Raw genomic sequence first — 25,623 nt, forward strand, 5'->3', positions numbered from 1 at the left:
AGACACATTCCAGCCAATCAGCAGCACTCCCTCCCTTCCACACCCTCCAACCTCCCTCCCAGCATCCATTTTCGATTCATTCGGAAGATGCATGCTTCCACATCAACGGCACCCCCCCAGCTCCCCAGGTACTATTCCACATCCCGGATACGGCAGTGTCACGCCGTCTTGGGTTTGACTTGCTTGAAAGCAGAGAGTCACACCGGACAAGCACTCCTGTCCGCCCTGAACGCACAGGTGTAAAAGTGGCTGACTCCGCAGCAACTGGATATCGGCAAAGTGGTGTGTGACAACGGCAAAAATTTGATAGCGGCATTGAAGTTGGGCAAGTTGACACATGTGCTGTGCATGGCACATGTGTGTAATCTAATCGTACAACGCTTTGTGCATAAGTACACAGGCTTACAGGACGTCCTGAAGCAGGCCAGGAAGGTGTGTGGCCATTTCAGGCGTTCCTACACGGCCATGGCTCACTTTGCCGATATCCAGCGGCGAAACAACATGCCAGTGAGGCGCTTGATTTGCGACAGCCCTACACGTTGGAATTCAACACTCCTAATGTTCGACCGCCTGCTCCAACAAGAAAAAGCTGTTAATGAATATTTGTATGACCGGGGTGCTAGGACAGCCTCTGGGGAGCTGGGATTTTTTTTGCCACGTTACTGGACGCTCATGCGCAATGCCTGTAGGCTCATGCGTCCTTTTGAGGAGGTGACAAACCTAGTCAGTCGCACCGAAGGCACCATCAGCGACATCATACCATTTGTTTTCTTCATGGAGCGTGCCCTGCGAAGAGTGCTGGATCAGGCTGTAGATGAGCGTGAAGAGGAAGAGGAAGAGTTGTGGTCACCATCACCACCAGAAACAGCCTTATCAGCATCGCTTGCTGGACCTGCGGCAACGCTGGAAGAGGATTGTGAGGAAGAGGAGTCAGAGGAGGATTGTAGCTTTGAGGAGGAGGAGGAGGAGCAAGACCAAACACAACAGGCATCCCAGGGTGCTCGTTGTCACCTATCTGGTACCCGTGGTGTTGTACGTGGCTGGGGGGAAGAACATACCTTCAATGACATCAGTGAGGAGGAGGAACGGGAAATGAGTAGCTCGGCATCCAACCTTGTGCAAATGGGGTCTTTCATGCTGTCCTGCCTGTTGAGGGACCCTTGTATAAAAAGGCTGAAGGAGAACGACCTGTACTGGGTGTCCACGCTACTAGACCCCCGGTATAAGCAGAAAGTGGCGGAAATGTTACCCAATTACAACAAGTCGGAAAGGATGCAGCATTTGCAAAATAAATTAAAAAGTATGCTTTACACAGCGTATAAGGGTGATGTCACAGCACAACGGGAATCTAACAGGGGGAGAGGTGGAAGTCATCCTCCTCCTCCTCCTCCCACGACCACGCCGGCAAGGACAGGACGCTTTAAAGACGTGTTGTTGATGGAGGACATGCGGACCTTTTTAAGTCCTATGCATCGCCACAGCCCTTCAGAGAGCGACTCGACCGACAGGTAGCAGACTACCTCGCCTTAACTGCAGATATCGACACTCTGAGGAGCGATGAACCCCTTGACTACTGGGTGTGCAGGCTTGACCTGTGGCCTGAGCTATCCCAATTTGCGATAGAACTTCTGGCCTGCCCCGCTTCAAGTGTCCTGTCAGAAAGGACCTTCAGTGCAGCAGGAGGTATTGTCACTGAGAAGAGAAGTCGCCTAGGTCAAAAAAGTCTAGATTACCTCACCTTTATTAAGATGAATGAGGGATGGATCCCGAAGGGACTGACACTGGGCGATACATTCGATTAAAAAAGGCCTGATGAGATGAGCTGCCTTGGGCTAAAAATGGTCCACACGCTGCTGTATTTTAGCTCTGAATGACGTTTGACTTGCGTGACTTATCCGCCACCAACTAGGGTTCAAGCCGCCATGTTTTAGGGCACTTTCTGCCTGTGAAACAAACATCAATTTTTCTGGCCGCTGCTACAGCAGCGGCTGCAACAATACCAAATTTTTCAGGCATGTGTACATGCCTAATTTTTAGGCCCACTGGTGCAGCACTGTGGCTTCAAAAACCAAACCAAAAATTAAAATCCTCCAAGATGGCACCAATATACCAGTGGTCTAAGCATCTTCCCACCTTGGCCTAAAAAGGGGAGGTGATTCAACAATTAAAAATCTCTGCCATTTACACGTCCACTGATAGGAGACGCGGAAGGTATTAAACTGATATGAACAATACTCCACTCCTATCAGTAGGTCCGTCTCATTGTGATTTATGCCCCCCACCCACCGCGCAGGGATGGGGGCCGGGGGGGAGGAAAGTAGGCCCCCCCATTGTGATTTATGCCCCCCACCCACCGCGCAGGGATGGGGGCCGGGGGGGAGGAAAGTAGGCCCCCCCATTGTGATTTATGCCCCCCACCCACCGCGCAGGGGTGGGGGCCGAGGGGGGGAGGACAGTAGGTCACCCCATTGTGATTTATGGCCCCCACCCACCGCACAGGGGTTGGGGAGGACAGTAGCTCCCCCCAGTGTGTATCAGGGGCTTTGAGGACAGGTGTCAATCCATACCTGCCAAGTGACCCTATGTAGGGGGAACAGTCTCTATTCTGCTCTGTGTCAGTGTGTATCATGGTCTCTGTGGACGGTGAACAGTCTCTATTCTGCTCTGTGTCAGTGTGTATCATGGTCTCTGTGGACAGGGAACAGTCTCTATTCTGCTCTGTGTCAGTGTGTATCAGGGGTTTTGAGGACAGGTGTCAATCCATATCTGCCAAGTGACCCTATGTAGGGGGAACAGTCCCTATTCTGCTCTGTGTCAGTGTGTATCAGGGGTTTTGAGGACAGGTGTCAATCCATATCTGCCAAGTGACCCTATGTAGGAGGAACAGTCCCTATTCTGCTCTGTGTCAGTGTGTATCAGGGATCATTAGGATAGGTGTCAATCCATATCTGCCAAGTGACCCTATGTAGGGGGAACAGTCTCTATTCTGCTCTGTGTCAGTGTGTATCAGGAGTTTTGAGGACAGGTGTCAATCCATATCTGCCAAGTGACCCTATGTAGGGGGAACAGTCTCTATTCTGCTCTGTGTCAGTGTGTATCAGGGATCATTGGGATAGGTGTCAATCCATATCTGCCAAGTGACCCTATGTAGGGGGAACAGTCCCTATTCTGCTCTGTGTCAGTGTGTATCATGGTCTCTGTGGACAGGGAACAGTCTCTATTCTGCTCTGTGTCAGTGTGTATCAGGGGTTTTGAGGACAGGTGTCAATCCATATCTGCCAAGTGACCCTATGTAGGGGGAACAGTCCCTATTCTGCTCTGTGTCAGTGTGTATCATGGTCTCTGTGGACGGTGAACAGTCTCTATTCTGCTCTGTGTCAGTGTGTATCATGGTCTCTGTGGACAGGGAACAGTCTCTATTCTGCTCTGTGTCAGTGTGTATCAGGGGTTTTGAGGACAGGTGTCAATCCATATCTGCCAAGTGACCCTATGTAGGGGGAACAGTCTCTATTCTGCTCTGTGTCAGTGTGTATCAGGGCTGGGCTTTGAGGACAGGTTTCAATGTTAGGTGATTTCTGCCCTTTATGGATTAAAAGCAGACTCTGCATCAACTGTGCAATTTTCCATGGGAGTTTTGCCATGGATCCCCCTCTGGCATGCCACAGTCCAGGTGTTAGTCCCCTTGAAACAACTTTTCCATCACTATTGTGGCCAGAAAGAGTCCCTGTTGTTTTTAAAATTCGCCTGCCCATTGAAGTCATTTGCGGAAGTTCGCGTTCGCCGTTTGCGAACCGAAAATTTCGGGTTCGCGACAACACTACTATTTAGATCACCTCAGCCTTAGCCTTCCGTCCCTTTGCTATTTATTTTCTAACTTTGGGACTTTACTGATATTGTATAGTTATCTAAGATTTCGGGTGATTTGGGCTGCGGGATTCTAGTTAATTGCTGCCTGCAAAGAAAGGCAAGCGCGGACATAGCGCATAGAGATTGGGAATCAATGCAGATAATCTCTCCTTTACTAATATCACACTTTGCAGGGTTTTCTCGTCTGTTAGCTAGCTAGCTTAGCACTTTATATTGGAGACAGGTGCCCCTGAAGGCACAGGTATACTTTGATAATATCTAATCTCTACACTTTTCTTTCTAATCTGCTTAGTTACTACAGCTAGTTCCTCTACTTGATAGGAGCCCCTGAAGGCACAGAGATGTATACATTTCTCTAGAGTCACTCACTACGAACTTGAGCTCTGCATTTGTTAAAATTATTTGGCAAAAGGTGCCCTTGAAGGCACAGATATATATATATATACTGATATAATAATTTTTCTTTTGACAATCCAATTTGTATTCTTCTCTCTCTAATCCGTTTTTTCATTAACATATGCAGATATAGTTAGTGCCCCTGTAGGCACAGATATATATTTCTGTAGAGTCACTTATTACTAACTTAAACTCTGTATTTGTTTAACCCCTTAAGGACACATGACATGTGTGACATGTCATGATTCCCTTTTATTCCAGACGTTTGGTCCTTGAGGGGTTAAATCATCTGGCGAAAATTATATCGAAATAGTACAGTAGATGTTTATTCATATATAACCTTTTACTTCATCTTGCAATCTGCTGAACAGCATGTAACAGACTTTCTCACACTTCCTATAAAGCAAGGAAATGTTTGGAAATAAGAGACCGATCAGATAAAATGTCCTACTTCTGTCTAAGCTTTACCTATACTTACAGGCACATCACAGTGTGTTCTGTTTAATTTACGTGGGTGTATTGACACTCTGCTGTGTGGTACCACACGCTCTGATGTCTATCAGGCTGTAACAATTGCCATATTGTAACATTTGATAGTAATCGTTTCCTGCTACATTGTTTAGTGATCTGCCCAAATTTATTCTGCAGTCCCAGTATTCTCCGCTTAGAGCTGGACATTTAAACTCCCATTATATCGGTCTATTTTGACAGTCTAACTGATGTCAATTCATTTAATACTGTTTTAAACTTCACACATTATCTCTCCTTATTCCCTCTCTGTACATTGAGGTCTATTGAGAGTAATCTTTTGCATGGCTATCACTATCGTATTTTTCACTATTAAAAGTTTTGTTTTAATTACTTTATTCACGGCAGTGTTCCTCCTCTTTTTTTCTCTTCATATTCTATTTAGGGTTAACCCCTTCACTGCCCTACCAATTTACCATCCAGCACATATGTATGGGCACAGCAGGGGTACATATGTAAACAAGTTTTAAACTGTAAGTTCATTATTAGCATTTACTGAAGTGAGGGGGAAGAGGAATTGGGACTATAATAAGTGTGAGAGTTCCTCTTTTAATGTTGTTTTCTAAATTAAAGAATTGCTTAAATTGGGTGGAGAAGTGAATATTTCTATTTATTTTTCCTCAATAACATAACTTGCATTAGAAACCAGAGATAAATAGAAAAGCTCAATAAATTAAAAAAAAAAAAAAAAAAAAAAAAATAATTATAGATTGCTGTTCAGGGATACATAATAGATTTTAATTATGAAATTATTACAATTATGTTAAAAACTGATTGTTATGGGAAGTAATGCAGCCTTCCAAAACTATCATGAACTCTTTAGAGTATATAGAATGCAACAGACAAAATAAAACATGACAATGTGGTGTAGAAACAGCAGTTATACCATGCTACTTGGTCATAATTATCATTGCGAGAAAATGGAAACCTGTTTGATGTTTACACCGGATGATGTGCTGCTATGTTAGTATAATTGCAGATTATAAGAGCAGTACCTGATATCTGAGTGGTGATTGTCGGAGGATCTGGAAAAGTAAATTAAAGTAAAGTAAGTAAAATAATAGTTACTCTTTGCTATTACCACCACATGAACATGAAAAAAACACACAATTATGGGGTGGTAATTTTTTTTTAATTTTGGACAGTGTTTGTCCCTTTAATATGGGGTTGTAGATTTCTAATACCATCTAAAAAGATGTTTTTAATTCAAATTACTACAATAATTCATAAATTCATAAATCAATTCAGTGTGACTAAAAATCCTTTACTAAGCCTCCTCATTATAGTAAAATATAACCTACTAAATAACTTAGAGAAGCACCCAGTTCTGAGTATAGTAAGAATAGTTTGCTTAAAACAAATCAAAATAAAATTTCCAGCATTAAGAAAAATGCATGAAAAAAACAAACAAACAAAAACAGAATTTAAAAGGCTAAGCGTGCATGTAAGTACTCAGAGCCCACAAGGGGAGGGGTAAAGGAAGGGATGGAATAGAGTGGGAGGGAATAGAGCAGGAGGGAAGGTGGGGATCAACAAAAATAACTAATAGTATCGGTAGGAGATGGGATTCCCTCTCTGTGGGTGGCTGGGAGGGAACACAAGAGCTCCTCCTATACAAACTCTACCTGTCGGCAGTTTACAGTGCGAGCTACTGACAGATGTAAATTATGCACAGAATTGACAATAGGCAACCAGGAACAAAGTTACATTTGCTGGGGATGCCAATTGCCCCCAGAACACCATTATAAATGTTTTTGCATGTGCAGCATTTAAACCTGAAACACTGCACATCCAGAGGTGGTTTGAGTAACCCTTTAAACTTACAGCAATTTGGTTGATTGGAACCTATACCCAGCTGAGTGATTTCATTCTTTTATAAATGCTATTTTAGTAGCAATATTATTTTATATCTTCAATATTTGGTTTACTTACCAAACCATTTTTCTGGAGTTTACCATGGAATGGCTTTGAGAGTTTGATAATGTTCTCAACAATGCTATTTTGGCTTTAAATGTACCATGCCATGGTTAACTTCCAGTGAACCCCAGTTTAGTGGAAAACCTTGAAAGGTATTGTATTATTAGTTTGTTATAGTGTGGATTAAATATCGTTTAGGTGATATTTTCTTAAAGAGGTTGGTTCCAAAACCATGGTCACAATATATATTCAGCTATGTTAATTATTTGCTTTTCTCCTGGAAGGAGGTCTATACGTTTTGTATTTGTTTCCATTGGTCGATACTTACATAACACAGCGATAGTGACAGCAGTACTGGCATTTCCATGTTCATTGGAAGCTACACAGTCGTATGTATCTGTATACTGACGTGATATGTTTGTTATGGTCAGTATATTATGTTTAGTTTTCTTTTCTTTTCCTCTCCACCAGGTCACATTAGCCGGGGGGTTACTGTCTACTGAACATCGTAGAGTCACATTGTCTCCTTCCTTCACAACCAGTGGTCTGTTATCATAAAATGCTTCTACAGAAACAGAGCACAAAGTACAAAGTGATATATTGGATGATCAGCTTACTGCACTGAGCACAATGTGCAATGATTAGGACTGGGTGACATTTAAGGTGGAAAGCACGCACAATGTTTTATTGACTGAACTACACAATACTAAGAATTCACCACGGAACTAAAGTTCAGTGTAAAAATAGCAAAACTAAAACATTTCTCCAACACAGGTTCTTTCCAACTTCTCTATTTTGGTGAAAGATATTCAATGTACTGGTTAATTCTTAAAGGACCACTATAGTGCCAGGAAAACAAACTTGTTTCCCTGGCACTATACAGGGAGTGCAGAATTATTAGGCAAGTTGTATTTTTGAGGATTAATTTTATTATTGAACAACAACCATGTTCTCAATGAACCCAAAAAACTCATTAATATCAAAGCTGAATATTTTTGGAAGTAGTTTTTAGTTTGTTTTTAGTTTTAGCTATTTTAGGGGGATATCTGTGTGTGCAGGTGACTATTACTGTGCATAATTATTAGGCAACTTAACAAAAAACAAATATATACCCATTTCAATTATTTATTTTTACCAGTGAAACCAATATAACATCTCAACATTCACAAATATACATTTTTGACATTCAAAAACAAAACAAAAACAAATTAGTGACCAATGTAGCCACCTTTCTTTGCAAGGACACTCAAAAGCCTGCCATCTATGGATTCTGTCAGTGTTTTGATCTGTTCACCATCAACATTGCGTGCAGAAGCAACCACAGCCTCCCAGACACTGTTCAGAGAGGTGTACTGTTTTCCCTCCTTGTAAATCTCACATTTGATGATGGACCACAGGTTCTCAATGGGGTTCAGATCAGGTGAACAAGGAGGCCATGTCATTAGATTTTCTTCTTTTATACCCTTTCTTGCCAGCCACGCTGTGGAGTACTTGGACGCGTGTGATGGAGCATTGTCCTGCATGAAAATCATGTTTTTCTTGAAGGATGCAGACTTCTTCCTGTACCACTGCTTGAAGAAGGTGTCTTCCAGAAACTGGCAGTAGGACTGGGAGTTGAGCTTGACTCCATCCTCAACCCGAAAAGGCCCCACAAGCTCATCTTTGATGATACCAGCCCAAACCAGTACTCCACCTCCACCTTGCTGGCGTCTGAGTCGGACTGGAGCTCTCTGCCCTTTACCAATCCAGCCACGGGCCCATCCATCTGGCCCATCAAGACTCACTCTCATTTCATCAGTCCATAAAACCTTAGAAAAATCAGTCTTGAGATATTTCTTGGTCCAGTCTTGACGTTTCAGCTTGTGTGTCTTGTTCAGTGGTGGTCGTCTTTCAGCCTTTCTTACCTTGGCCATGTCTCTGAGTATTGCACACCTTGTGCTTTTGGGCACGCCAGTGATGTTGCAGCTCTGAAATATGGCCAGACTGGTGGCAAGTGGCATCTTGGCAGCTGCACGCTTGACTTTTCTCAGTTCATGGGCAGTTATTTTGCGCCTTGGTTTTTACACACGCTTCTTGCGACCCTGTTGACTATTTTGAATGAAACGCTTGATTGTTCGATGATCACGCTTCAGAAGCTTTGCAATTTTAAGAGTGCTGCATCCCTCTGCAAGATATCTCACTATTTTTGACTTTTCTGAGCCTGTCAAGTCCTTCTTTTGACCCATTTTGCCAAAGGAAAGGAAGTTGCCTAATTATTATGCACACCTGATATAGGGTGTTGATGTCATTAGACCACACCCCTTCTCATTACAGAGATGCACATCACCTAATATGCTTAATTGGTAGTAGGCTTTCGAGCCTATACAGCTTGGAGTAAGACAACATGCATAAAGAGGATGATGTGGTCAAAATACTCATTTGCCTGATAATTCTGCACTCCCTGTAGTGCCCTGAGGGTGCCCCCACCCTCAGGGTCCCACTCCCGTGGCGCTGAAGGGGGAGGAAGGGGTTAATCCCTTACCTTTTTTCCAGCTCCGGGTTTCCTCAGCGCTGGGACTCTCCTCCCTCTTCTGATGTCATCGGCTGAATGTGCATGCGCGGCAAGAGCCGCGCGCGCATTCAGCCAGTCTCATAGGAAAGCATTCTCAATGCTTTCCTATGGACGCTGGCGTCTTCTCACTGTGAAAATCACAGTGATAAGCGCGGAAGCGCCTCTAGCGACTGTCAATGAGACAGCCACTAGAGGCTGTATTAACCCATAGGTAAACATAGCAGTTTCTCTGAAACTATGTTTACAGGAGAAAGGGTTAATCCTAGATGGACCTGGCACCCAGACCACTTCATTGAGCTGAAGTGGTCTGGGTGCCTATAGTGGTCCTCTAACAATAGACAGTGTAATGTATAACTTTGATTGTACATACTTTCATTGTCCGAAAGACAAATAACTCTAGCACTTGATTTGAGGTTTTTAGGATATTTTGGAATATTATTGTCTCCACTTTTGCTAGAGGGACAAGGTATTCCTCTGGCACTGTAACCATATGAGGGGAAAGGACACTGAACAAACCATAATGCTCCCTACTTATAACATCATACAGGAGATGAGAATTGGGAGACAATAGCTTAGATTCTGTGTGGGTGATAGAGGGTCTTGGGGATCACCCCAAATCTCTCACCCAAGGCAATCTGGTGTAGCGTATAGATATGTTTCACACTCTAATAAATATAAGAAAAACAAAACATATGTTAAAAGAGTAGGTTATCCTATTCTACTGATAGATTCCCTAATGATAATATAAACCCTGTTACACATCCTATCCTTATATTGGGAAGGGATGCATGGGATCTGTGTGACTGCACATTTTATTATTGGAGTAAGGCTGTTTGGTAGCTGGTCAATGGGCTCCTGCTCATTTTTCAAATCAAATGTTTTATACTTGTAATAACTTGATTAGAAAAAATGCAAAAATAAGAATTAATCAATACCTGAAGATTTGTCAGAGATAAACGGGGGATCTGTTAAAAAAAAAAAAAAATACAGAATGTGTTAAATAAAGGATAAGAGAAAACAAATGTGTCTTTTTATAGAATTGTATATCTGCTACACTCAGTATAATGTATTGGCTTGAAATTTCACACTTCAGACCTATTCACTGAAAGTTAATTTAAATATTGTTTTAATTTTGCTGTGTGGTGTGTTCAATAGGTGAATACATCTTGGTGGATATTTATTAAAGGGGATATGGTTGCAAAGTCTGTATCAACAATAAAATCACACTGTCCACCTGGTTGTTGATGACAGGGCTGAACTCCCTTACCTCAAAAATGTATAAAAATGTATTTTTTTTCATTTATTTGGCAACATGACATTTACTCCTTAAAGCCTCATTAACCTTCATTTATACTCCAATAATGATTAGCAGCCTGTAGAGGAATAGATTTATCTAGCAGTAATTTAATGTCTATTTTAATTATCTCAATATGAGACTGCTCAGAATGGGTACATACTCACAGAACTCCATAACTTGCCCTTGGTTAGTCACCACTCCCTTATGCTATTACCGAGATAACATATCTGACTTATCCCACCGATAAGGGCTGTTGAGATTTTAAATTGTATATATTTTTAAGTGCAAGAGAGATACAGCAACCTGGGCGATCATTTCAGACTTCTCTGGGCCTCGTCAGTGAAGCAAGGTTCACGTCTGGATTAACCTTTTAACATGGAAAGACCTTAAACAAATGCATTGAAGCAAAATGAGAATTTTGAGAATAGGCAAAAACTTAGAAAACTCAATAGCTTACACTTTGGCACTGGGACAGGTCTCAAAAGGGGTTTTGCTCACTTTTGCTATTAAAGAGAGACCCTATGTCTTTTATATAACAGACTGATGCCATTTATAGGGTAATCAAGATCTGAAATGCCCATAGGGTAATCAAGATCTGAAATGCCTGTTTGTAGAGGTCTCATATAAGGTCAAGCTATGGTGTTTTCTGACATTTTGCTCAATCTTAAAGTTGTTCTCTGTTTTTTTTCTCTAAAAGCATTTGCTTAGAGTCTCCATCAGTTAAAAAGGTAATCCAGACATGGACTCCATACTAACTGTGATTAAAGGGGTATCACCGTACCACACTGCCAAGGCCCCAAAAAAGGATGAAATGGTCTTCTGAAGTTATTGTATCATTCGTGTCTTTTGGACTGGATCAAAATAGAAGAAAGGTACAGGCACTCCAAGGTACAAACCAGGCAATTTTATTGAACCCACTCCATCACAACGTTTCGACCTACAGGGTCTTTGTCAAACTAGGTGTAGGTCGAAACGTTGTGATGGAGTGGGTTCAATAAAATTGCCTGGTTTGTACTTTGGAGTCCCTGGACCTTTCTTCTATTTTGTTACTCAGCATTTGGTCTCTAGTACTGAGACTGTCAGAGTTGCACCAAGCTACATACTACTTAAAGGGACAGAGTGCAGTTCCACACCCTACCATAACTACTTTTGAACTGGATCAGTCTGATATTCAAATGACATAGGTTATCTTTGTAGTGTAAAAAAGTAGAATGAGGTCTTGGTGGGGACTAACTGAAGGCAAGGTATTGAGTTTTCTTAAAATCTGCCCTTTTTTTGAATGATTTTAATTGTTCATGGTCCTTGAGGAAGTTCTATACGAACGAAACGTGAAGAACCATTGTTTCTGTTTGTTTTTTTAATTTGAAACCTAATTTTATATAAGTTTTAAATCAATAAATTACATTTTTTGATACAGCTACCTGGATTTCACTTATTACGTCCTGAAAGTAACATTGAAAGGGAAGAGAGTGTGATCATCCCCCCCAACAGACATCGAGGGAGGCACCCTTGAGGCAAATTAATACACCACTATCTCGTGAGTGCTACCACTAATGAGTGTCATTGATTATTGTATCTGACAATATTACACTATTTATTGTTTATGTATTCCCCTTTAGGAAATGACAGCTGTATCCCTAAAATCTTGTATATACATGTTTGCCAGCATTATGGCTGTAAGAGCACCACATTTGGAGTGCTGAAGGTTACCTATCTCTGCCATAAACCAACAAGTAATCAGTGTAGTGAAAGTAGACTAATAAAACAAATAAAATAAAGATATGAGTTACAAATCCCCCATTGGTGTTAATGGGTGTTCTCCACAAAGTCATACAATGGCTGACACAGAAGGGATACATTTTGCCAATAGAGCCACAAATCTAGAGATGGTAAACTCAATCAAACATAAAATAGTTATATGTCAAAATAAATTGGACATATAATTAAAAAAACAGCAACAATACATGTGAATAATTAGAACAAATAGTAAGAAAATACTGAATTGAATACAAACACAAATCATTTAGCATGCTGAAATACATTTAAACAATATCAAAAATAATTGCCATTCCAAGCAAAATCATCAGATTGTATGAGAACAGAAAACTAAAGGAACCCATAAGGTATGATGAATGATTCCACTCAGTATAAAAGTTTCTTAAAGGGACACTATGTCACCAAAACAACAGTAGCTCAATAAAGCAGTTTTGGTATATAGATCATGCCCCTGCATTATTATTGAACAGTTCTCTGCCATTTAAGAGTTAAATCACATTATACAGCCCTGGTCACACCTCCCTGCATGTGACTTGCACAGTCTTCCTTGGGAAGTGTGGCTAGGGCTAGATAAACAAAATCAAAAGTAATTTAGCTCCTAAATGCAGAAAATTGAGCAGTGAGCTTTCAGAGGCATGATCTACACCAAAACAGCTTCATTCAGCTAACGTTGTTTTGTTGACTATAGTTTCCCTTTAACAAAGGATTCAATACCAGTGACAGGTCTAACTGGTGGGTTCCTGGTCACTTTTAAAGAATTCAGTCAATGTTAATGAGTAAACTCAAATCACATACTTCATCTATAAAGTATAATGCCAAAAACTGGGAGATTTCATTCAATTCATATCCCACTGATTGTAAATTCCCTGCATTGAACCAGAGGATAACATTTTCAAGTAGCAAGCCTTCGGTGAAGGTCCATAATCTCCTTACCCATAGTAAATACTTCATATAGTGCAAATGAGATGGCAGACAGTAATTTACTCAGTATGAACCAGCATTCATAAAGGGAAACAATAGGGTTATTCTGTAACTATGTATTCAGACACTGTGCACAATGAGACATATACTTACACTGAACATCTAGGGTAACGGATGTTTGGGTAGAATTACCCACCGCTGGGAAAGTCACATTGCAGGTTATCGCTGTTTGATGATCATTTTGAGAAAGGGTAAAAGTGATTGTTGATTCTTTGCATTGAGAGATTCTAGTTCTCTTCTCCCCACATATAATCAATGGATCAGATTTTGTCCTGTCTTCCTTTTCCAGTCTTCCCCATCTGATTTCTGTAGCTGTCCCAGAGCAGTTCCCAGTATCAGGAGGTTTACATGTCAGGGTCACCTCGTTACCTGCCACCAGTTTCTCTGGGAGGATAATCTGTGGCTTTTCTGTGAGATCTACCAATGACAATAAATGGTTAATAGAGTTTAGGATTTTTAATAAAAATGCTTTATTTATAGTAATAGTTTTTGCGTTGCAATGAATAAACATAAAGGTATTAAACACAATAAGCGAAACATTGCATGAAGCCAACAGTGGTCATATAAGTGTCTGATTGTCGGAACCATTAGAGGGTGGTGGTCGTACCTAAGGACGATATGTCTCGATTTGGGCGTTTGGATAGGTTTTTACCTGCTCGTCACCCCACTATCTGTGGCACACCTGTGGGGCCTGCAGTAGGCCCAGAGTCGGGGGCTGTAGGGTTGGTTGGTCGGTCAGTCGGGTTGCAAAATGCGTTGGTAGGTTACTGAGTCTAGGGTCACTTGGTCTGAAGTGGTTAGTTGAACCTGGTATGCAGGGCCGCCATCAGGGGGTGACAACCATAACGGTTGTCACGGGCCCGGCGGCCCTGGGGGGCCCGGCCGCCCAGACCCCATGTGTAGCGCACGCTGATGGGGCCCATCGGGTGGCCCTCTCACTTAGGGCCACCCGATGGTCCCTGTATGTTCAGGGGCCCGGTCAGCGCTGCGGCCGTGCAATAGCGCGACCGGGCCCTTTAAAAAAATCTAAGCCGCAAAGTACTGCTGGGAGGAAGTGCCCGTCACTTCCTCCTAGCTCCCTCACCTCCCCTCAGCGCCGCGTGGGAGGGAAGAAAGACAACCGCCGCTGGAGCCACGCCGACTCTCATCAGTCACAGCCTTCCACCTGCAAAAAAAGGTAAGAAAAGTTAGCTGTATTTGTGTATGTTAGTATGTATGTATGTATGTCAGTATGTCTGTGTGTATGTCAGAATGTCAGTATGTCTGTATGTTTGTCAGTATGTCTGTGTGTATGTCAGAATGTCTGTGTGTATGTCAGAATGTAAGTATGTCTGTGTGTATGTCAGTATGTATGTATGTATGTATGTATGTATATATGTATGTATTCCAGTATGAATAAATGTATGTCTGTGTGTATGTATGTAATGTCGATGTATGTATGTGTAAGTCCTCATGCATGTGTGTCTGTATGTATGTTAGTATGTGTCTATCTGTCACTATGTATGCCTGTGTGTCTGTATATGTGTGTATGTCTCAGTATGTGTGTGCCAGTACGTATGCCTATATGCGTGTATTTCTGTTTCAGTATGTGTGTCTGTTAGTATATATATTTGTGTGTGTGTGTGTCCTTTTGTATCAGTGTGTGTTTTTGTGTCTGTGTGTGTATTCCTGTGGGCAGGATTTGTAGGCGGACCCTGTGGGCGGGATTGGAGGCGGGCCCCAGGGGGCCCAGACCCTGAGCTGAGTTAGGGGCCCCAAAATTTCTGGTGGCGGCCCTGCTGGTATGCACTAATTTAGCCCACAAAATGGGGTACCCTCAGGTCCTTACTGTCTTAATATGTGATGCCAATGATTATTCATTTAATTGCATAGGCCAGGCCCATGTGGCCACAGAAAAAGTTGATAATATCCTAATCTGAAAAATGTAGGGTTTACAGGGGCCTGTGCAGTTCACGCGGTGCGGGTCGCACACATATCTGTGATGTGGGTGCAATCCGTGGCGCCACCAATGCATCTGAAGCAATCATTCAGTTCCCCTTATGGTAACTAGGTCCCCTACCCCCACAACTATTTATGGATACAACCACGTCTCCTATAGGTTTGGCACCATTCTCTCTGTCAGTATCAGTATTTAGATCATACTCCTGTATATAGTTTTTGTTCTTCATCTGCTTGTAATTTTTTCTTATGGTCCTTTATCACCACTCTGCCACATCCCAACTATCATGGCGTTCCATATGGGGGCTGTAATTATCGTGGAAACTCTACCACAAGCCCAATATGGCCCAGGTTACCCTACTGTCACTAAATGTAAGAGGCCTTAATACCCCAGAAATTTGTTCCATGTTGACACAAGAATTAGACAGGTAAAAAACAGATATTATGTTTATCCAAGATACCCAATATAGGGTAGAATTCCAACCAAGACTCAGATCCAAATATATTCACCAGACAGAAACAAAAACCTCCAGGTGTTAGCAGACATTAAAAAAAAAAAATAGAATGGTGCAAAAAAATGATTAAAATAGGTGTTACCATACAATTTAAAAGCAACAATGTAAGTGCAACAACCTACAAGGAACTCTGATAACGTAGATCCCCAAAACGAACAAAAACAAAAAGTGTAGGTGCGCAAACAATTATAAAATAAAGTAAAATGACAGTGCAAACGAAATTCCAAAATACCCCCAAAAAATAAAAAAATAAATGTGAAAAAAGCCCACACTTATTAGTAACACAGAAGGATATAATATGTGCACTCTCTTGGATTGGTATGCCACAAAAACTAAAATATATAAGCACAAAGAAGGACCTAGTGCAATACAGTCTGAATTAAATAAATACTGTGCAACTCTACAAGAAGTACACTCACAATTGTGGAGTGGTTGTAGTACCACTCCAGACTATCAGGCACAGGGAGAATCAGACCCTTGGGTACGTTGGATCCTAACGTTGGTAATGTAGATTCACCACCAGCCGAAAGTTAAAAGGTGAAAAAAACGTTATTTTAAAAAAATTTGACTTTAAAACCGAAAGTAAAACGTCACTGTATCAGGAGCACACCAAAAGAGTCCTGGATATTGCAAAATATACAGTCCAAGTGTCCTCTCTGTATCTCCCAGTCAGTCTCAGTCTCTCCACTTGCAGATACTTATTGGTGTAATACAATGCACTTCCGATGCAATGGATCACGCCAAAACCCAGAAGTGCATAGGTGGAGATATGCCTGAACATATTGCCTTCTGTAAGTGCATTTTCAAGCATTAAAACTGTTGTTTTAACTTTCTTACGCTATTGGCTCTCCTTTTATAACCTACAGCTGCAAGTTGAAGTACCAACAGAAGTATTTTTACCCCTTTTCTGGGGAGACAAACCTGAATATCCTGACGTCTTGTGAGTTTTCTTACCCCCTCCCCCTTTCTGTATTGTATAACACTATGTTCTATGTTTTTGTTTTTTATAGATATTGTATTATCAGGTAGTATTTATCTTCTCCTAGTGTGGAGCTTGCCTTTTTCTTATACACTGTTCCAGCATCAGGTTGGCATACAGGGATGGAATGTCCGACAAACCTGTGGCGAAACATTTTTTTGCCAGAAACATTCACTAGCCACTTTAAAGTTTGTTGCCATCGAACATGTCCCCTTATCAAGAAGAGCAGGTGATCGGGGCAGGACATTATTAAACAGAAACTTTCTGGATCCATGAATTGGATACTGTGGCCCCGAGAGGTCTTAATGAAACTATCTCCTACCACTTGTTTTTATAAGTATCTACATGTTAGCTTTGCTTTAGTCTATATTATGAGTTAATATAACCTGAGCTCGTTGTACCAAATAGTCCGGCTTGTATTTCTTTATTAACTATCTATGATATTTATTTATTTAGTACCCTCTCCAACAATGGCAGCATCCCTCCTGGATAAAAAGGGCACTTTCAATAAACATGCTCAATGATAATAATAATGAAACTATAATAAACAACAATGCATAAATGAATAAGCAGGTTCCTAGACAATTTACACAAATAGTATCTCAAAATACATATAAACACATTCATATAAAAATAATTGTAATTTTAATATTGAGAAAAAAGGTATATATGCAGTACATAGAATGATTGCATATCATTATCCTCCAAAAAGATAAATGCAATAAATTAATTTAGTTCAAGTGTCCACAAGCAGAGAAAGAAAAAAAAGTTTTAAAAGGTTTAAAGGGACACTATAGTCACCTGAACAACTTTAGCTTAATGCAGCAGTTTTGGTGTGTAGAACATGCCCCTGCAGCCTCACTGCTCAATCCTCTGCCATTTAGGAGTTAAATCTCTTTGTTTATGAACCCTAGTCACACCTCCCTGCACGTGACTTGCACAGCCTTCCATAAACACTTCCTGTAAAGAGAGCCCTATTTAGGCTTTCTTTATTGCAAGTTCTGTTTAATTAAGATTTTCTTACCCCCTGCTATGTTAATAGTTTGCTAGACCCTGCAAGAGCCTCCTGTATGTGATTAAAGTTCAATTTAGAGACTGAGATACAATTATTTAAGGTAAATTACATCTGTTTGAAAGTGAAACCAGTTTTTTTTTTTCATGCAGGCTCTGTCAATCATAGCCAGGGGAGGTGTGGCTAGGGCTGCATAAACAGAAACAAAGTGATTTAACTCCTAAATGACAGTGAATTGAGCAGTGAAATTGCAGGGGAATGATCTATACACTAAAGCTGCTTTATTTAGCTAAAGTAATTTAGGTGACTATAGTGTTCCTTTAAAAATCTATAATCTCATAGAGTTCCCTAGTGTATATGTGTATATTAAAGGACTGTGTTGCCTTAAGAGGCTGGGGGGATTTCCGGAGTAAGAGGGCTTAGGAGAGCACTCCGTGATGTGAGTTTAGCAGTGACTCTGCAAGTTATGTTGTGTGACTTATGGAAGTAAAGCTGTTCATATGAAGTGAGTGTCAGCATTGTATTATTCAGCAAGAAACACATAAAACACAAATCCCAGGAGCTAATATTCACAATCTATGTATCCAAGTGGACTCAGCCTTCAGAAGTATCCTAATGCTAGAATAGGCCCCACAATTATCAGGGATCCATTCAAACTCAGTATTTCTACTTATCTGTGCATCAGAATTGTGATGCTGTCTAAAACAAGTGGCTATTCTACTGGCAACCCTTGAATTATTAATAGAAGACCTATGTTCCACGAACCTTTGTTTAAGGTTTGTCCGACATACTGCAACCCACAGGGGCATGTAAGAAGATATACTACAGATGAGGTGATTCCTTGGGACACATAATGTTTTGTCAAAGTGGTATTGAATATCCAGTAACCAGGGCCATGTTTTATAACTTGACATGTAATACATTTAGAAGCACCGCATTTAAAGGTGCCATGTTTAAGTTGTGTAACTTGAATATGTGCTTGCGTATTTTTTAATCTAGTAGGAGCTAAAATATTTTTTCAAATTGGAAACCTGTCTAAAAGTAACTTTCAATTAATTAGGTAAACTATGGCATAACCAAAGATCCCTTTAAGAATTGACCAATATTTACCCAGGGCATCTATGATACAACTATAATAGCTATTGAACTTAGTAATGAATACTGATCCTGTCTTAACAAATGTCAAATCCTTACCCGATATTCTATGTCCTGTTAATGACTTTCTGTTCCATTTGTAACTGTTATTGAAGAGAATACTGTGTTTCTCAGATTATGGCGATTCAATTACATCCAAGTCTATAATATTAGAGTTTGCTGTATGGTGCTGGATGATAACAGAATTGATCATTGTTGAGGAATGATTCCTAATTAATGATATTTATTATTTAGATTTTCCAGATTCCATGTTAGTGTAGTATCCTGCATTGCTGTTTATATCACATCCAATCACATCATGTAATGTTACTGTATTCTGGGCTTTATAAACAGGATGCTGTTTTACCCAATCTGTCTCTCACCGAGCAAAATACACAGAGACTCACAGACCCACGGTCATTGCAAACTGTCAGATCTCAATGGCCACAAACTCACCTTTGACATTGACATCTAGATAACTGTCTTTGTAGTTCCATTTCAATACCCCGTCCACACCGTCCTCTATCCTAAAATAATATGTCCCGTTATCTTGTTTCTTTGCATCATTTATAGTCAGCGAGCAGTCTCGGTTATTCACATTCCCCGTCATGTGGAAGTTTTCTTTTCTATAAGATAAACTCACTGACTCATTACTAGACACTACATAGCAAGATCCGAGTGTGCAGGACTTTCCCTCATAATACCCCCAGTATCCGACTGCCTGTGTCAGTCTCTTATTCCTATCAATGGTGAAGGTACAGGGGACGGTGACACACAGACCCTCCTGCACAGTGACAGCTTTCACAGTAATCGTATAGTCTGAGATATCTCCATTACAGCCGATATCTGTGGAGAGAGGAAATTCCAGTAATAATTAGTATGTATTGTGTGTGAGTGTATTACAGATTAAAGAACCCTCTGATCACAGGATTATAGTTACATTCCAGACAAACTCCTCCCTCAGCATCCATGATTAAGCTAAAATAAAACACAATATGGGCAGAGCATAACTGGGAGAGAGAGGGGCACAGTTACAGGTGTCACTGTCTGCTCACCAAGGGATTTTTCACTAAACAGGGAATTACAGTAAAGAGAAACCATGAATATCAAAATTAGATCAAAGACATTTCTTTAACCGAGCTAAAAAAAAGATTAACTCCTCAAAGACTGAGCCAAATGTACACGTTGTGATCAAAACGAAATGTAAACAAAACCTGGCATTTGCGCTATATGTCTGTTCAGGCGTAATTCACCTCTTTCACATTATGTGCATCCACACTTATTATATATAATTTTATTCAGGGGAAACAGGGCTTTCATTTAACATCAAATATTAAAAACTACTAATATTTAAATTTTACTACTAAAATTTTAAACTACTAAAAAAGACTGGACATACCCCATTTGCAATACCTTGGGTTGTCTACTATTGCAAATGGTATGCCATCATAGGGGTAATCTTCATTCCTTGGCTACCATACGGTCTCAAAGGCAACGTAACCAATCTGGCGAATTACAATGTGAAAAAAATGAAACGCAAGCCTTATATTTGACTCTGTAACTTTTGAAAACACCATAAAACCTGTACATGAGGTGTACTGTTATACTTGGGAGACTTCGCTGAACACAAATATTAGTGTTTCAAAACAGTTAAATGTATCAAAACAATTATATTGTCCGTGTAAGTGCCATTTGTGTGTGAAAAAATACAAAAACTGTCACTTTCACTGACGATATCATTATAGTAATACATTTTACTGTTTTGAAACACTAATATTTGTGTTCAGCGAAGTTTTCCTAGTAAAACTATACCACCCATGCAAAGGTTTTATGGTGTTTTGGAAAGTTACAGGGTCAAATATAGTGCTAGCAAATTAAATTCCCTGGACTTTCGGACTGGGTTGTCAGTCAGGTCCCTCAAATTGTAATTAATAAAATGACCTAATTATATAAAATTATTACATAAATATATACGTAGTATATATAATTTTTTTATTATTATTTTTTTTTATTTATATATAAGTATATACTTATGTTTGATGTTTGTTTTTTTGATCCTGAAGAAAGCCCAATGTGGGGCTCAAATGTCGATCATTTTTTAATGTATACCCAATAAAGATTTTGGGATTTTAAGGAAGACAGTGGAGTGCAGCCTTCATTGTGGAATTTCTACTTATGCATATAGATATATATATTATTTTGTTCTACATGTATTTTGATATATAAAAAAAATATATATATATATATTAATTTTAAAATACAGTTAGAATGAATTTACACATATATATATATATTTATTATTATTATTATTATTATTATATTTTATGTTATTTATTAATGTATTCATATATTTATTTATGTTCTATTATATATACATATATATAATAATTATTATATATATTTAATCAATATCATTCTAAGTGTATTTTGATATTAATATATATGTATGTGTATTTATGTGTATGTGTGTATATGTGTATATATTTACTTAGATCATATATATAATAAATATATATATATGATATACGTATATATAATTAAACTTTACACTGTTTTAAACTGTGTTTTATTTTTTTTCAGGCAGCAGGGGGTGTACCTGTCATTACAGGCACTCCACCTGCTGGCATTGCTGTGGACGGCTATGCCATCCATGTGATCGTGAGGTCCTCGCAAGGACCTCGAGATCACATGGCCCAGGGGACTCGAAACAGACGGAGGGGGACTCCCTGGGCTGCCAGGTGAGTCCCCACACCGCGATCGCCAGGGACTGGGTAAGTACAAAGGACGGCGGGGACATGCTATGCCACCCCCCAGCGTTTAGAGCCAGGTCCCTAAGGACGGCATAGCACGCCTGCCATCCTTAAGGGGTTAAAAGCTATTGATTCTGAATATTGTCCTTAATATACCTATTATATGTATATGTATTATCCCTAAAGCTGGAGTGTCTAAAACACTATTTAGATTTAAGTTGTATTATTCTCCACTAAAAAAAAGGTTATGTTCCACTAACTGACCAATGAGAGGGTCCCTCACTGCAGCTCCACTCCATCTCTGTGCTCAGTCGCTGCTCTGCACTGACTGTGCTTCTCATAGAGGGGCTTTGAAACCAATGCTTGTCTGTGAGAAGACTTATATCCACCATGAGTGAGTGAGGAGGAGGACCGTATGATTGACAGTCATTAGATTGCAACCCAAGCTTTATAAAGGTGCAAATTTCTGAACTTTGAAATCTGCCACTTTTAGAAAGTAAGAAAGAGTCTGCTAGTCCCAGAGGCGTTTCCTGAAACTGAAGTGTTTTTATTGATTAGAGTTCTTTTAGGAGTTTAATTCACCACCGTGCACTGATCACTGTTCAACACACAGCATTCTACATTATAACAGAGCATCAGAGTATGGGCATCTGCAGGAATTTTTACAGAGGTGGGGTCGGCGGGGGGGGGTAAGCATACTTGAAATGTCATCTATGCTTGGTCTCTTTTTGCAGGGCTGGACTGGGGATACAAAGCAGCCCTGGTAAACAATGTATGCCAGCACCATAAGTCATTGTGCCATGTATTGTCATTGTCATTGTAAAAAAATGTAATTATACAGTAAGCATACTTGCATGCAGACACAGACAATCTCACTGACACAAGCACACAAGCTCATTGATACAGAGGCTCACAGACAAATAATCCCATTGATACACATAAGCTCATTGACATAAAAACCACAAGCTCACTGATACACACAAATAGGCTCACTGACAATAGTTACATCCAGACCAACAGTTGCCATTTTAGTCCGTGGCTGAATAACATACCTAGAAGCCAACTGATTAGATTAAAAAAGAAATTGTACAGAAAATAGCATTTTTATCCAACAAAGTCAAAAAAAGAATTCAAGATTTCAAAGATAGAGGTTACAGTGAGAAAATGTTAATTGTACAGCGCTACGGAATTTGTTGGCGCTATATAAATAATAAAATAATAATAATAATAATAATAATTGCTGCTACTGAAGATGTACACTATATTGATATAATATAATATATTGATAGACAATAATTGTTAGAGTACAAAAAGAAATCTGATAAAGAATTTAACAGGGCAACACCATTTATATGTCAATACTCTCGAGGACAAAATCAAAAGGTGAGACGGATCATAAATAATGATTGGCACACTCTGCACACATAAAGCACTTCATCAGGTTAAAAAGTACATTTTGCTTATTAAAGAAGCAATGTAACATTAAAAATAAAATGTATTCCTAATGTTAAGGTGTCCTCATATATGTTTAGATGTTCAGGGCACCCTGAAATGTTAATAAAACAAGTTATAACCAACATGGTGCCAGACTCACTAGAGACACACTTACCTTTGCTGAGATCATCAGGGTAAATAATCCCAGCCAATCAAATGTTATCCCACACGCGCAGCAAACTTCACATTGTGCCAGTCAGCAGCTCCTCATAGAGATCCATAATCTCAATGAATCTCTATGGGGAGCATTCAGTGTCTTCTATCTGACTGTGAAGATGACAAACGTTGGTCCTGTAGGACCTCAACAGGAAATGCCTGTAGTGACTGTTTGAATGACAGCCACTAGAGATGTCCTTAGTGTGGAAAGGCAGTGATTACAATTTAGAGACTGCAGGGACAGTCTATTTGAAGCAAAACAACTACATTAACCCCTTCACGCGGCGATCGTGGGGTTAATGGTGCTCCGGTCTGCCTCTGCATTAGAGGCAGACCGGGAGCACCGGATCGGGCTGTCCCAGTACATGTGCCCGCTCTGACAGCATGTCAGAGCGGGCACATGTGCTCTGTATACTCACCTCCGCCTCCCTGCACTTCCGGGTTCAGTGTGAAGTGCAGGGAGACGGATCTTCAGTGATCCTGCCCCCTGGTGTTAAAAAAAAAAAGTTTAATTAAAATCCCACCCCCCCTTTACCCATATTAATAAAAAATTAACCCCTTCCCTGCCAATTGATCACTGACTACAGTGATCAATTGGCAGGGATTACATTTTAATATGATCTGATTTTTTTTTAACCCCTGAGGGTTAATTCTTTTTTTTTTTAACCCTCAGGGGTTAAATTTATTTTATTAATTAATTTTAAATATTTTAAAATTATAAATTTAGCTAGCTGGGGAGGGTGGAAGTTAGTGGGGAATTGGGGGATTTAGTGTTAGGCTAACTAGGGGTTAACGTTAAAAAAAGTTTTAAAATAAGCTTTAAAAAGTTAAAAAATTAAGTAAAAAAAAGTTTTAATAACGTTTAAGTAAAAAATAAACCCTTTACCCAGTCCAAATAAAAATTAACCCCTTGCCTGCCAGTCTATCACTGCCTACAGTGATCAAAATACAGATCACAGTATTATACTGTGATCTAATTTTTTTTTAACCCCTGACGATTAACTTTTATTTATTTTTTAACCCTCAGGGGTTAAATTAATTTAATTAACTAATTTAAATATTGTATAATTAAATATTTTGCTAGCTGGGGTGGGTGGGAGTTATGGGAAAATGGGGAATTTACTGGTAGTGCTGCTTACTGCTAGTTAGGGGTTAACGGTAAAAGAAAAAGCTTAGAAAAATTTTAAATCTGTAAAAAAAAGTTTTACGAAAGTTTAGGAAACTTTAAAAAAATGAATAAGCGAAACAAAAGTTTAAAAAATAGTTTTAAAAAGTAAAAAAAGTTTTAAAAAGTAAAAAAATACATTTAATAACGCTCATTACCACTACACCTGGTACAAGCTAGCGGAAAAATGATCCCACGCTAAGGTTCAAAATATGCCTTTTGAAATACCCTGGGATGTCTTCTTTAAGAAATGGTATGGCTTTATGGGGTATTTGGATTATATAGCCTGGTAAAATACTCTAAAATGGGACATGGGCACAGCGTAAACATTTTAAGTTTGAAAAAAATGGAATGGTTGTGTCCCAAATGTGCCCCTCCGATGTCCACATATACCTGGCAAAGGTACATACGGGGGTATTTTTGTACTCAGCCGACATAGCTGAGCAACATATAAAGTATTATAGAGTGGTGGTACACAAAATGTTTGCAAAATATACTGTGCAAACTCACTTTGTGTGTCAAAAAGGCAGAAAAAACGCTTATTACCACTACACCTGGTACAAGCTAGCGGAAAAATTATCCCACACTAATTTTCAAAATATGCCTTTTGAAATACCCTGGGATGTCTTCTTTAAGAAATGGTATGGCTTTATGGGGTATTTGGATTATATAGCCTGGTAAAATACTCTAAAATGGGACATGGGCACAGCGTAAAAATGTAAAGTTTGAAAAAAAATGGAATGGCTGTGTCCCGAATGTGCCCCTCCGATGTCCACATATACCTGGCAAAGGTACATACGGGGGTATTTTTGTACTCAGCCGACATAGCTGAGCAACATATAAAGTATTATAGAGTGGTGGTACACATAAGGTTTGCAAAATATACTGTGCAAACTCACTTTGTGTGTCAAAAAGGCAGAAAAAACGCTTATTACCACTACACCTGGTACAAGCTAGCGGAAAAATTATCCCACGCTAAGGTTCAAAATATGCCTTTTGAAATACCCTGGGGTGTCTACTTTAAGAAATGGTAGGCCTTTGTGGGGTAGTTTGAATTTAAAACTTACGAAGATGCTTGGAAATTGCACATAGGTCCAGCGTCAAAATTCAAAGTTCTGTAAAAACTGATATGGCTTGGTCTCCAATATGCCACTGTAGCTTCACAAA

At 39.8% G+C, this 25,623-nt stretch overlaps 1 protein-coding gene across 1 annotated transcript in view; it reads right to left on the bottom strand.

The window, feature by feature from the left end:
• Positions 1-25,623, bottom strand: part of LOC134576750 (sialic acid-binding Ig-like lectin 16) — a 68,777-nt gene that overhangs the window by 16,584 nt on the left and 26,570 nt on the right. The window contains exons 8-12 of the mRNA XM_063435463.1: positions 19,348-19,737; positions 13,407-13,730; positions 10,195-10,224; positions 7,037-7,273; positions 5,787-5,816 (exon numbers count right to left, since the gene is read on the bottom strand). Of these exons, the coding sequence (XP_063291533.1) occupies positions 5,787-5,816; positions 7,037-7,273; positions 10,195-10,224; positions 13,407-13,730; positions 19,348-19,737 (1,011 nt within the window). The remainder of the gene's footprint in view (positions 1-5,786; positions 5,817-7,036; positions 7,274-10,194; positions 10,225-13,406; positions 13,731-19,347; positions 19,738-25,623) is intronic.

This window comes from Pelobates fuscus, chromosome 11 (genome assembly GCF_036172605.1).
Source record: "Pelobates fuscus isolate aPelFus1 chromosome 11, aPelFus1.pri, whole genome shotgun sequence".
Classification (NCBI taxonomy): Eukaryota; Metazoa; Chordata; class Amphibia; order Anura; family Pelobatidae; genus Pelobates; species Pelobates fuscus.